General features: G+C 40.7%; 1 protein-coding gene across 1 annotated transcript in view; it reads left to right on the top strand.

Annotated features, from left to right (window-relative positions):
- tox2 (TOX high mobility group box family member 2) overlaps window positions 1-13,058 on the top strand; it is a 95,597-nt gene that overhangs the window by 43,922 nt on the left and 38,617 nt on the right. Inside the window, exon 3 of the mRNA XM_083938439.1 lies at window positions 6,602-6,661. Within this exon, the coding sequence (XP_083794565.1) occupies window positions 6,602-6,661 (60 nt within the window). The remainder of the gene's footprint in view (window positions 1-6,601; window positions 6,662-13,058) is intronic.

The following is a 13,058-nucleotide window of genomic DNA, read 5'->3' as shown; positions in this document are numbered from 1 at the left end:
TCATCTTTCTTTAAATCTAAAACATCCCTGGCCACAGTTACTGGTTTTGGGATTTGGTATTCAGTACATACAGTAAAGCACACTTTGGCTCACAGCAACCTTATGAGAAAAGTATCTCTTGTAGATCAATGCAGGTTAGCAACGTTGTAGCACAGAATGCAAACTAACTGTCAAAATGGGAATAGAATTGGTACAAAACTGATCTGAAAAGGTTTGTGCAAGTAGGGCTGCACCGCCCCCTTTCTGCCCTCAGTGAGTGGCTGACTGATTCACATTAAGCCCAGTTAATTTGATGATGTAACTGTAAAATCCACTGTTTTTGTTATATATGTTACACATACATCAGTCACAGATTCAAAGTTTAGTGTCATAGCATCCATGTTGCGTGATAATGTCTTACTTATCCCAGCAAGTTCCACTTTGTGAGGTTAAACAGATTGTTCATTTGGGAAAAATAGATCAGTGATGTCCAGTCAGTACCCAGTATTGGCAGATAAGTGGAAAGTGCAAATAAATATGGAATTATTATTTTAACAGGTTTTTTAATATATATAGTTATGATGTTAACTTGTAAAAAAGAGCAGTGAGTATTTAAACCATGAAATATGTAATTTACAGATACTTGGGTGTTACAAGGTTTTTGTACAGGGATTTTTCTGGCCCTATGGACTGATGTTAACTGTTATTCATGGTGAACAAAAATTCATATGCAGCATTAAAAACACAAACCAGATGTAATACACACAAGTGAAAAGACAGTTAAAAAGTAAAATTACCCAGTTTCTTCACTGTCATTGAGAGTACCAATTTGATCCTTAATCAACTTTTCAGAAAGCTTAGGTGACATAATTTTGTAAGGGAAACTTATTTTTTAGGGATAGATGAAATTGTATGTTTTGAAATGCCAAGTTAGATGTGAGTCCTTGTCTGAAGACTCTGGAAAGCTACATTTCTGATATGTTGTGTTCTAGTCAACAGTTGTTTTATAACCTCTGACTGTGGTGCACTTCCTGCATCCAACTGCCATTGGTTTGGCTTTACCCAAACACAGTGCTATTCATAGCATCTCTCCCACTTTATTTTCTCCCTCCCATTCTCTCCCTCACATGTATTTGCATTTCTGCTATGCAAACAGGAGTCTGGTGTCAAGTGCGTCAGTTGTATTGGCTGCACTTGTCCCTTTTCCTTCTCAAGCCTCAATCCACCTCAAACATTTCTCTCCTTCGTTTCCTCGCTTGACATAACTCTCCTATCCTATATCTCACTGTAGCTTTCCACCTGTCTCACCTTCACCCTCTATCCCTCTCTCTCTCTCTCTCTCTCTCTCTCTCTCTCTCTCTCTCTCTCTCTGTCTGTGTTTTCCTTTTGCTCAATTGTTTTGCTGTAGATTTGACCGCTATGATTAATGACCTCAAAGCCTCAGGAAAGCAAACAGAGAAAGACACGACAAGCTCGCCCTTCCCTTACAAACCTTCCTTTTTCTCATATATCAACAGCTCGTACATTCACACTGAGCATGGTATGACTTCTGTAAAAAAAAAAAAAAGATCTACGTAATATGAGTCAGATTACACGAGTGTAAGATTTTATATGCACACATTTATATGTGATTTCTTACAACCGCCACTTGGCATGCAGACCAGCTTTCCCAGACCACTGCTCTAAAGCCCCATCCATTAATAATTTGTTACTAGGGCATTTTTGCTGTAGTGTATTAAATAATTGTATTTTGTTATCATAAATCTTTACATGTGCGTTGTATGTCCAGGTTTTGACATTATTTCCCAACATTTCAGAGCTTTTGTCATCCTGTCTGTTCAAAATGTGAAATGACCATCAGAGCACCAGACCCCAGATGAAATTAACCTTTAGCTCAGAGGCCAAATCAGTCTCACTCAAGGTAGGTGTTTAGGGTCACTTCTGGATGTATGATTGGATATGGTTAACTTTCAGTTTACAGTGTGACTTTTTTAACACAAAAGAAACACCTTTTATAACAATTATTCAACTTCGCTCTGTCAAAATGTCCCATAAGTAATGTGGAATCAGTACTATAAAGTACAGTATGATATAATTTAGCTGGTTAAATAATTCATAGATATTAAGAACTGAATAAAATGTTTTGGGGCGCAAGCAATTTGACAACTTGACTGAACAGCTATCAGGATTCACAAAATGGCAGGCAAGAACCCAATAGCTCAAAACAAAAACAGTTCAGGTGCAGAAACAGAGTTTTATAAGCAAGCAGAGGCCAAACTAGGTGGTCAATCAGAGTGGGAAACAGATAAAGTTAAGGGTAGGGAAAAGGGAAAGTCCAAAGTCCAAAAAGGCAGGTCAAAACACAAACAGGTAGAATCAGGATCAGAATACCAGAGACTGACACACTAGGCCAACACACTGGACTATCTGGCAAAGAACTAAAGGAATGAACTGGAACACATACTTAAGGGCTGATTCGCTGATGAGGAGCAAGTTAGTGTGGAGGTGGGGCAGGCCAGGTGAATGGAATCAGCAGCCAATGAAGAGCAGGAGGGAGTGGCGGAGTCTGAAATGACATGAGAGTGGATATGGCAAAAGCAGGAAACATAAAACTAAAGTAAAAAAAACAACAACTAAGTTTAGACAAAAGCTTGCCCTTAATTAGCTTAGCTTTAACCTGACTGTCGCCAGATGAATTTTGTTTCGCCTTGACTGCACCTAGGTCCACTCAATCATCTGGGATCGCTCCATAGGACGGGGGCGGGGTTTTTATAGATGTGATGTAGCAGAGGAGAGACTGTTGTGATTCAGACAACAATGGTAATCACATCGAGGAAGCAGGCTTCAACATCTATGCTGCTAATTAATCGGTGTTGTCCAATTCAGCTAATATTTCTTCTTTAAAAAAACACCAGAGAACGGCTCTCAAGGCTTTTCTTGGTGGGGACAATGTTTTTCCCTTCTCCCGACCGGGTTTGGCTTTTCCCTGCGTCGCTCTCATCAGCGTCACGGGTTGGTTTCGATGTGAGTGTTTGAAGTAGCACGTCAATAAAGATGACGGACAAGTGGTTTATCCAATCATATGCAAGGATTTTTGATAAGGCCCAGCGTCCTGAAATCCCTTTCCTATGGAGTATGAGTGAAGCAAGGAGGAACAAAGTTCATCTGGAGAGAGTAAGGTTAACTTAGCTTAGCATAAAGACTAAAACTCAAATCACGGCACCTGGCCAAAGAATGCTGCCAACCCATAACCTGTTAACCCTTTAAAAATACAACTTTTTGATTTCCCCAGAAAAATGTTTTCAGAAATATTGCCATATTTCTTTTAACGTACTTCACATTTAAGAAGGATTATTAAGCTTATTAAAGAGAGATTGTTAGCCACAGTCCTCTCTTATCTTTACTGTAGCATGAGTACAGCACACTTACCTTAACTGACCAGCTACTAACCACAAAGAGGCAGGAAATAATGATATTTACCTTCCCCTGATATGGTCTGATATCAGGGGATATGGACCATAGGCTGCTGATTCCTTCACATTGTGCTCCGGGAGCACCAAAGTTTGCTCTTTGATATTCTGTATAAGTGTTTTCTACTTGGCCTGTTCTGCTCATTGACAACTGATTTTCAGGTGTGAAAATAATCTATTCCAAGATACTGTCACTTCTAGCACGATGTGATTAGGATAGCATGTAAAATTCATTTTTACAGGAGCAATAAAGCAAGTGATTTCATTTTCATTGCAAAATACAATGATTATTACTCCTGCAAACTAACTGCTATCAGGCAGAAATCATCAATGCACTAGAAGTAACAGCTCCATCAGAGTCTGAATAATAACGTGGAATTGGAAGTGGGGTTTCAAATTGAATAATGCTGCAAATAATTGTCTTTGTCCTGTAGTTTGTTTGGTGCTTTGTAAAAGATACAGAAAGAAACAAAAATCCAAGAAAAGTCAATAATAAAGAAGTAATCTGAATGGAACAGTTTTTTAAAGAATTCCCCCAAAAAGCATTTATAGTGAATGGCTGAACAACTACAGTACAGCAGATTTACTCCCTGGAACACATGGCTTAATACACAAGTTGAAACTTGACTGTAAAAAGTGTTGTGGCCCATTTTTGGTGCCGGTCCACAGTTTGAGAAACCTCCCTAGTAAGTTACTGTAGGCACATATCCATCCTGTTACTTGACCTTACAGTAGCAGCGGTAATTCATCTCAGCTACTAGCTGTCTTGAGGTGTGTTTTGTTTCCTCATAAATTGCTGGTGCCAAATAGTGTCAGACAGAGAAGCAGGGAAGGCCTCTGGGAGTGTGTGTGCGTGTGTGTGTGTGTGTGTGTGTGTGTGTGTGTGTGTGTGTGTGTGTGTGTGTGTGTGTGTGTGTGTGTGTGTGTGTGTACACTAGTGTTCATGTTTATATGCCTGTGTGTTTCAAGCTGCGGCCCCTGGCTGTGACCCCAGTGTTAATCACACTACAGCCAGAACAACCACAGGCTCTATCGCCACTACTGCTGCTACAACCCTCCTCCTCCTTCCCGACTATTTCTCTCACATCACGCTCTCTCTATTTATTTATTTATCTCTCTCTCTACCCCTACATTACTACAACATCTTTACAACTGAACTTACTTTCACATACACAGTACATGATATTTACCCACTCCATCATTAGCTCAGGGGTACACTTTCATCCCCATAACCCCAAACCGCCACCTTTTCTCCAGCTTTGCCTCCCCTTTAGGCTTCTTCAGCTCTATGTTTCTGAGTTTTGTTAAGCAAGGTCACCCTGTCCTCATTTCTTTGGCAAAGTGCAAAAGCGCCAAAGACTGTTCTCACCTCTGTTTAGTCTCGGTCACTAACTGGGTTGCTGGTTTGGAGTGTTGCTACAGTATAAATGCTAATTTGTGATTGGTCGGCCATATTACTGATTGTTAGGATGATTGTCTTAGTGGGCAACATCATCTGTGACTAAGCCTGTGAATGTTCTCATTCGTCCAGGTTATTGTTATCCTCAAAGCAATTTCAGTCAAAAGCAACTGGACTTGGTTATTTGTCAGGGATGACGTTTCACCTCTCATCCAAGAGGCTTCATCAGTTCATGTACGCATCTGACCAGGCTGGGACTGGTCCAACTAACTGGTGTGGAGATCCAGGTATTTAACCTCTCACAAGGCCGATGATGTCACTGGAACCCTTTGTGCTCCAAGTGCCAACGACCGTCGTTAGAGTGACAGTGGTTGGTGGGAAGTAGGTTTCGACTTTGTTAGTGCTCTATTGAGTCTGAACGACATTCGTTGGGGTCACAGGAGGCCATTTGTGAACAGTTGTTCTTTGAGGTTAGATTGTTGAATCTCCTAGGAAGGGATTAAAGGGCAGCATTATAAATTGGAGATAAGTGGTATCTCAGACCTCCTCCTCTGTTTAGCGATGGTTTCTCTACTTTTGCATAGATGGCTTCTTTTACTCCTCCTTCAAACCACCTGTCCTCTCTGTCCAGGATGTGGACATTGTTGTCATCAAAGGAGCAGGCTTTCTCCTTGAGATGTAAGTGGACAGTGGAGTCCAGGCCTGAGGAGTTAGCTCTCCTGTGTTGGGCCATGCGTTCATGCAGTGGTTGTTTTGTTTCTCCAATGTAAAGATCTTTGCATTCCTCGTTGCAATGGACAGAATAAACCAGATTGCTTTTGTGGGTGTGTGGTGTTCTGTCCTTGGGATGTACTAGTCTCTGTCTGAGTGTGTTACTGGGTTTGAAATACACAGGGATGCAGTGTTTGTTGAAGATCCTCCTGAGTTTCTCTGATACCCCAGCCACATACGGGATGACTATGTTGTTTCTCTTGTTATCTAGGATCTAGGATCATCTGTGACTGTTTTCTGAGATATGCCTCTTTGTCCTCCTCTGTTATAATTGATGGGCGTTATAATGAACACCGCCTCCCTTCTGGAGATGTTTCTGAAAACCCGCACTACAGCACAAATGATGTTGACCAGAGCGAGGAGCATGAACCTCCTACAGCTTTCCAATAAATGTCAATTCTTTAGATATCATCTTGAAAACTTGAATCTGAAAGTGAACACAGAAAGTAGGTCCCCGGAAATTCCTTGAAGCGAAAAGCGCAGAACAGCAAGTCAATTTCTGGGTCAACTCCAGTGCTGACTTACCTGTCATATGTCGTTTGATAACGTTAATTTTGCCTTTGATTTCATTTGACTGACTAACTACACGGCCGTTGGCTGCAAGTGTTGCGCTCTCAGTACCCTGATTATCACTTTGCTGCACCTTGTCGCCCAGTGACACCCATGGAATCACAGCAGTTAGATGTGCGTGCACTTACACACAGAGTTGCAGGCTGTCGGCAAGCTGAGACGAAGAGTGTGAGTTACACAAGCTTTGACAGGGCCTAATTATACGTGTCTCTAATGAACTGTAATTACGACATCCACCAGAGCATCGAGGTCTATAAGCCGAGGACTCACAGTCATTAGGCTGCTGTGTTACACTGTTTCTGTGTCTCTACTAACTGACGGAAAATTTGAGGTTTCTGTCCCTTTTGTGATGTGTCGGTCTTTGCCTAACTGTTCTCTCTCTCTCTATCTCTGCCTCTTTCTTTTTCTACAGTTTGATGGTGACAACATGTACATGAATGAAAACAACCACGAGTTCCTCCCACCAAACCAGGTGAGTTCAAAATTGCCTCTAATGGAATACCTGCTCTTTCCCTCTTATTTCTTCTGTTCCCATGATCAGGTTGTCGGGAGCCATTTTCATTCCACCATTGTTCAAGTTTGTTAGGATGGACGACACATTGTTGGTACTGAAACAACCACAGTTATATGGCATCTACTGAAAGCATTTGGACTGAAAGCTCTCAAAAATATTTCAATTAGTTCACCCATGTTTTATGCTAACAGATGTGACAGAAAAAAAAAAATCCAATGCATTCTGCACTCCACAGGGGAAATATTCCCTGAAGGATTGTTCATGGTCACTGGACTGTGGAATAAAGATAAAGGCATTTCTTCTCGTCTAAATACAGTGGAATCACTACAAAATATCCCTGTTTCTATTATTTATTGTTCATTTTGATCCCCATTAGTTGTAACATTTGCAATAGCTACTTTTTCTGAGGTCCATATTAAAATGTACATACTGTCAACACATTTTTAACTTACACTACATACAGTAAAGACTGTAAAACAGTTACAGTATTACAAAAACACCATCAAAACCAAATATAATACACACATACAGAGTCAATAGTAACACTTTAAAATTACAATAAATCCCAATTCATTCGCAGATAAACTCTGCAATGAAAGTTATTTTGATTATTTCTGATCACTTTCTTAAAAAATCTTTTTTATTTATTTTATATTATATGTATTTGTCGAAGTTGGAGTCTATCCCAGCATGCATTGTGTATAATTGCATTTTTGCTAAGTACAGTAGGAGGAAACCAGAGAACCTAAACCAGCAAAAATATCCAAATTCTGTAATGAAAGTGCTTCTTTCTGTGAGATGTCAACCATTAAGCTAACTGCCATCATAAAATTTAAATTCACTTTATTCCAATTATGCAATCATCCTCTGTGCACACAATTTTCACTTTGGTAAAAGCCAAGCTGAGAACGCTGCTTCACTCTGAGTGAGTTTTGGCCTCATTGCAAAGGATTTATTAAGTTAGAAAAGAGTCAACGCTCTTCTACACTACATGGCAACCATGCAAGATACACTGTAGCACAGCTGGTTGTGAACAACTGGGAGACCATATGGTTGTGTTTGGACAGGGAGATTTGTGGAGTTTGGGAATAAGCCCATCTGACATACACAGGGGAGCAGGGAATTTGTCCCTGTCAATTGCAATTATTAGAACCGACCCATAAGCTACAGTAGTTCTGTGTTTTCTGTTGCATTTGCTGTTTTGCTTAATTTCTTAATGCTCTGATCTGTTAAAGTGTGGCTGAAGGCCCAGAATGAGAGGCATAGCTGCTTGTGCTGCTTCTTGTTCATGCTTCCCTAAGTTTATTTAGAGAACTCTGACAACAAATATGTTACAAAGGGATGTTCAGCGGGATAGTGCTGCTAGCTGACACAGTTCTCATGCTGGTACTTGGCTGTCTAAAAACATCTTTAGAACCAATGCTTTAATCGCCCATTTTGATTCAGCACATGTACTTTTACTGCAGTGCTGATTGACTGATTACAAGTTGTGCTGATTTGCACAATGTTCTTTGCTGAATTACTGAGGGACAGATAAACCATCGCAAATGTGGCATGGAAGATAGACAGAGAGAGAAAGGGAGAGAAAGGTGGGGATCAAGGAAGCAAGAGAGAGAAATAGCATGAAACACAGTGATGGGATGAAAGACGATTTTGCTTTGCTCTGTGTTATACTTTGTTTACTCAAGATCCCCTCATATTTGACATGTGCCTTGCTCTATTCTCCGCTTCACCAACTTTAGCCTCTCCTTCCCTCTGACAGCTTGAATCAGGGAGGGCCTTAGGGGTGGACACAAACTCTGACAACAAAACATAGAGATGGAAAAATTGGAAAAAGTCAGTTATCTAGCGCTCTTTAGCTCTTTCCTAATTATACACTACATACTAATTGTATCTTATTAAATAGCACTTAACAACACTTCACATTAAAATAGCACTAACAAATAAAAATTATAATAGAAAAACCCATAAACACTATTTAAACAAGAATTTGTTGAAATCAGGGAAGGGGGTGCTCTAAAAGTCCATTTTGAGCATAGATTTGAAATTCAGCCTGATTTATTTCCTCTGCTAATCTGCTCTAAGTAGAATTAAAGTATGTTGTGCGTTTATACCAGAAAGGTTTACTCACAAACGTCAGTATGCAGAATAAAAATGCTTCATCTGTGAGGGTGCTGTTGATACACTATTGTTCCACAATGCACAAATTGTGGATGGGGCTGAAACAGCTCGAGGAAGATTTTGGAAGATTTAGCAGTTAGTAAGTATTAAAACTGTGTGAATTATAATTGACTCCATGCTACATATTTATTATATGAAGTATAATGTATACTATATACTAATCCTTATACTGTTCCTGCAGTTACTGTACATGTACAGTAACTGTACTTGTGCCGTCAATAAGAAGTCAACTTTAGAATTCAACTGCCAATTAAACTTAACAGAGAGGCAGCAAAATGTTTCCTCCACATATTTAGTGTTCAAAGATGTTTCTTGAGCTTAACCATCCACTATTAACATGAACTTTTTCCAGCTGTGAGCAGTTGTAATTTTCTTAATGCATTTTTTTTTAGTATGTATGCTGACTGTTTTGATTATACACTGTTTTGTCACTTTTCCAGTGTGAACACACGACTCTGCATACTCAAATTAAGTATGTAGATCGATTTGGAACACAGCTGCAGTTTTATTGACGTCTATTAGCATATGTGTTTAATACAAATTGGTAAAGTGCATGCTAATGGCAAAACAAGTGTACTATGGCAATTAGTATATAGTTCATATTCTATACAATTGGATTAGGTGTTTGACTGTAAATGTGTTTATGCTTGTTTTGTTTGTGCTGAGATTAAAATTGACTTGGTGAAAGTAACCGAGGGATAAGACAGCTGCAGGGATAATTTTTTATTAACTAGTTTCATTCCTGAAGAAATGTGTTGTACAGCATATACAGTAGCTGTATTATTGTCAATATATTCCATCTTAAATAAAAACAAATCATACTGCCTCAAGCTCGCTTTTCTCTGCTTGCTGCTCTATTATCTCATTTTACTTCTCTATCTCTCTTCCTTCCATTCTCAACCTATTCTTCTCGTTTACTCACTCTGTTTCTCTTTTTCTGTCTTACCCCCGAATTGAATTTAAATGCATTTGGGTCAGCGGTTCCGCCTCCAAACTGTGAAAGTATGTCTCGCTGCTCGGCTGTCTCTCACTTCAGTTTTTGCATGTAATCGCTCTATTTAATCTGGCTCACCTATATAAATCCTTTTTTCTTTACATAAGGTACATTCATATAGCACAGAAGTATGGCCCAGTTGAGTAACTCTGCCAACTGCATCATGTATTGAGATGCTTAGATGGATATGTTCTCGTGATGAGTCACAAGGAAACGGGGTCAGTGGCATCGTCATATTGATGTTCCCATGAGCATCATAGTCTGACCCAGCTTAGATATCTGTAGTGTTTCTCCCAGTCTCTTTCCACCCCCCAGCGGAGTGACAAAGTGTTAGTGATTCAATGACAAGGTCACAGACCCTGGTCTTGGTATCAACAAGCTCTTTGTCTGCCCCTGTGGCCACTGACCATTGTCGTAGCAACAATGTAGAAAAGAGTAACCAACGTCAAGAAGCTTCGGCTTGTTCAGGGGTCTTCACAGAGGTTTGATCTGACCCACGAGCACCAAAAGAGCCACACTAACATGAAATCTCCACAGTGGAAAGTAGAAAAACACCAAGTAGAGAGCTTCTTTCTATTATGAATGGACCTTCACCTGAAGTGGGATTTCTCTTGCAAATACTAAACAGAACAGTACAGAGTGATGTGATCAATGATAATACACTGCAGAGATGCCTTCTCATAGTGTAGCTCCGCAGCAAAGTGAAAGAAACAGTATACTTCATCAGCACTTTACCTTGACAATGCTTTGCTTTGATGTCTTTCTCCCTGACTTATGAATTCATTTAACAGAACTGCTGTTAGAGAGAAATATGTCACACAAAAAAAGAACACGAGGAGGAAATGGAAGCTGGTGGGGGGGATGGAGAAATTGCAAGAGGGAATAATTCGGCTAATGGAGTGACTGTTTGGATATTCAGCAGAAGTAGGAACAGAGATTATGATCTTGCAATTAGCGTAACAAGGTTTTATTGATTGGCTGCTGCTGTAGCGTCTTTGCTGCCAAGACGCTGCATGTGGTTTTAACATGCACAGTGTGTGTGTAGCCCAGCCAGTCACACTAGTCCTGCTACTACAGAATCCAGCTCCGCGTTACCATCAAGCTGTGGGCATTTCCTGAGCATCAAAGCTGAAATATTATGGATTGCCAAGTTGAAAGGGTCTGTTTGAATGCCTGATGATAAAGTGGACTTAATTTGCATTTCCACTCACTTTTAAGTTAATGCATTGCCCTCCTTCCTCTTTGAGTAAAATACAGGTATGATAATCAGCTTCTAGTAAAGAGTGATTTGAAAGTTTGTCTGCCTGTTTTACATGTTGGGAGTTCAAATTATGTTTTAACGATTAGTTTGATGCTATTTCTCGTCTCAGTTATTTTATTGTAAGTCATTGCTGCTGGCAGGAATTTTACCGGTCCCTTGGGCCTTATAATTGTAATTAGGGAGGTGTTTGAGTGCCAACAGCAGATCTGTTTGAGACACAGAGAAGCAGAGACAGACTGGAGATGGATGGAAATTTGTTTTATTTGGCAGCAAACAGATGTGATCATGATTAAGTTTAGAAAACACACTGGCAGACTGAACTAACAACAAGGCCTTTATGTTATTTTTGTAATTCTTAAATGTATTTAATGAGAGATTTAGTGGTGTAAGAGCTCACATATGACATATGTGGCACAGTTTTAGTACCTAAACTTGTAGAAACTCCAGTCTGATGAATATGATTAAACCTCTCTCCACAGCTCCCCTGTGTCTCTCATCTTTCCCCCATATGTTTCTGATGAACCATTGTAGAACATGATCCCACAGTCTTTTATGTCCAACCTTTGACAAATCTATCACCTCATCCCTCTATGCTCTGAATTAAAGGCCCATTCCACCTTTCCACTTTAGATGAGTAATTCTCTTGTTTGGCAGAAGCCCAGAGCCCAGCCAGCCCGTCTGGAACCTTCGCAGAGCCTGATTGGTCAGATTTAGTCGTGTGTGACTGACAGGAAGCCTGCTGATTGGGGGAGACGGTATATTCGGATCGTTGCACTGATTAAAGCCTTGCGGCGGCATTTTGTAAACTCCTGCCGTTCAGGGTCCCCGCACCAGCGCCATGGCCCTGCTGGTCTGAATTACAGCTTGGCTGCATTAGTCTGATTTACAGCTTCCTCCCGCTGTTTAGATTGGAGCTGGGGACCAGAGTGGCAGGCTGCACCTCCCCTACACGTACACCTGCCCCCTCCTCCTCCTATTGATTCTCCTACTTTGTGCCTCACCCACAACTTGTCACCCCAATCTAACCAGTCCCTTGTCTGTTGTACCTTTTATGCCACCTTACCTGATTTACTTCATTATACATCCCCCTGGCTTTGCACTTCCCACCAGTTCTTCTCCTCTTCCTACCTTTCCCCTCTCTCCCCCTTCTCACCCTTTATGCCCTCCCGTCTTTCTTTCTTTTCTGCCTTCCTTCCACCTCCCTTCAACCATCTCCTCACTCCTCCCCTTTATCATCCGTTTCTCAAATGCCGCTGAAAGCCATGACATCTCTTTACCTCTCCCTCTCTCTCTCTCTCTCTCTCTCTCTCTCTCTCTCTCTCTTTTGTGAAAATGAAAACAAAGAGCAGCCTGCCAAAATGTTTCTATAGCCGTTCGCTGACAAAGCAGGGAGCGGAGACAATGCAAAAAGATGTGCAGGCATATTTGTCGCGGCAGCAGAAAGATGGAAAGCTCTCGCCCCATAGCTTTTTTTTACAGTCACCTCACCCTCCTCACTTACTCTTGCCTCATTTAAAAGTCCTCTGTTTGAAATACCCATCTGACACAGCACCATGTATAAATGCACAGCTGTATATTTGTGTAGGGCCCTTGCTCTGCCAAGCTGTCCATCCCCTCCCTGTTGCCCAAGGTGATCAGATGAAACTAATGGCAACCTTAATGTGTTTGTGTAGACTGTTCACCCCACTGGATAAAATGATGACAGACCGAACTTTCACTCTTGTCCTAGATCAAATGCCAGTGCATTATAAAAGGAATGCAATGTCCAGTGTCTATTTAGCCTTTTCATTGCCAGAAATTTTCTCTCTTTTAAAAATAAAAGTTTGCCTTGAACTGGTTTGCCCTCATAGCTGCGGGGAAAACAGCTACGGGTTATTAGAGAGGAAAATGTTGCATTGAACCAAGATTCATTAGCAAAA

Source organism: Echiichthys vipera (assembly GCF_963691815.1).
Source record: "Echiichthys vipera genome assembly, chromosome: X".
NCBI lineage: Eukaryota > Metazoa > Chordata > Actinopteri > Perciformes > Trachinidae > Echiichthys > Echiichthys vipera.
Note: the sequence above shows the minus strand (reverse complement) of the source record. Positions and strands in the feature narration are given on the sequence as shown.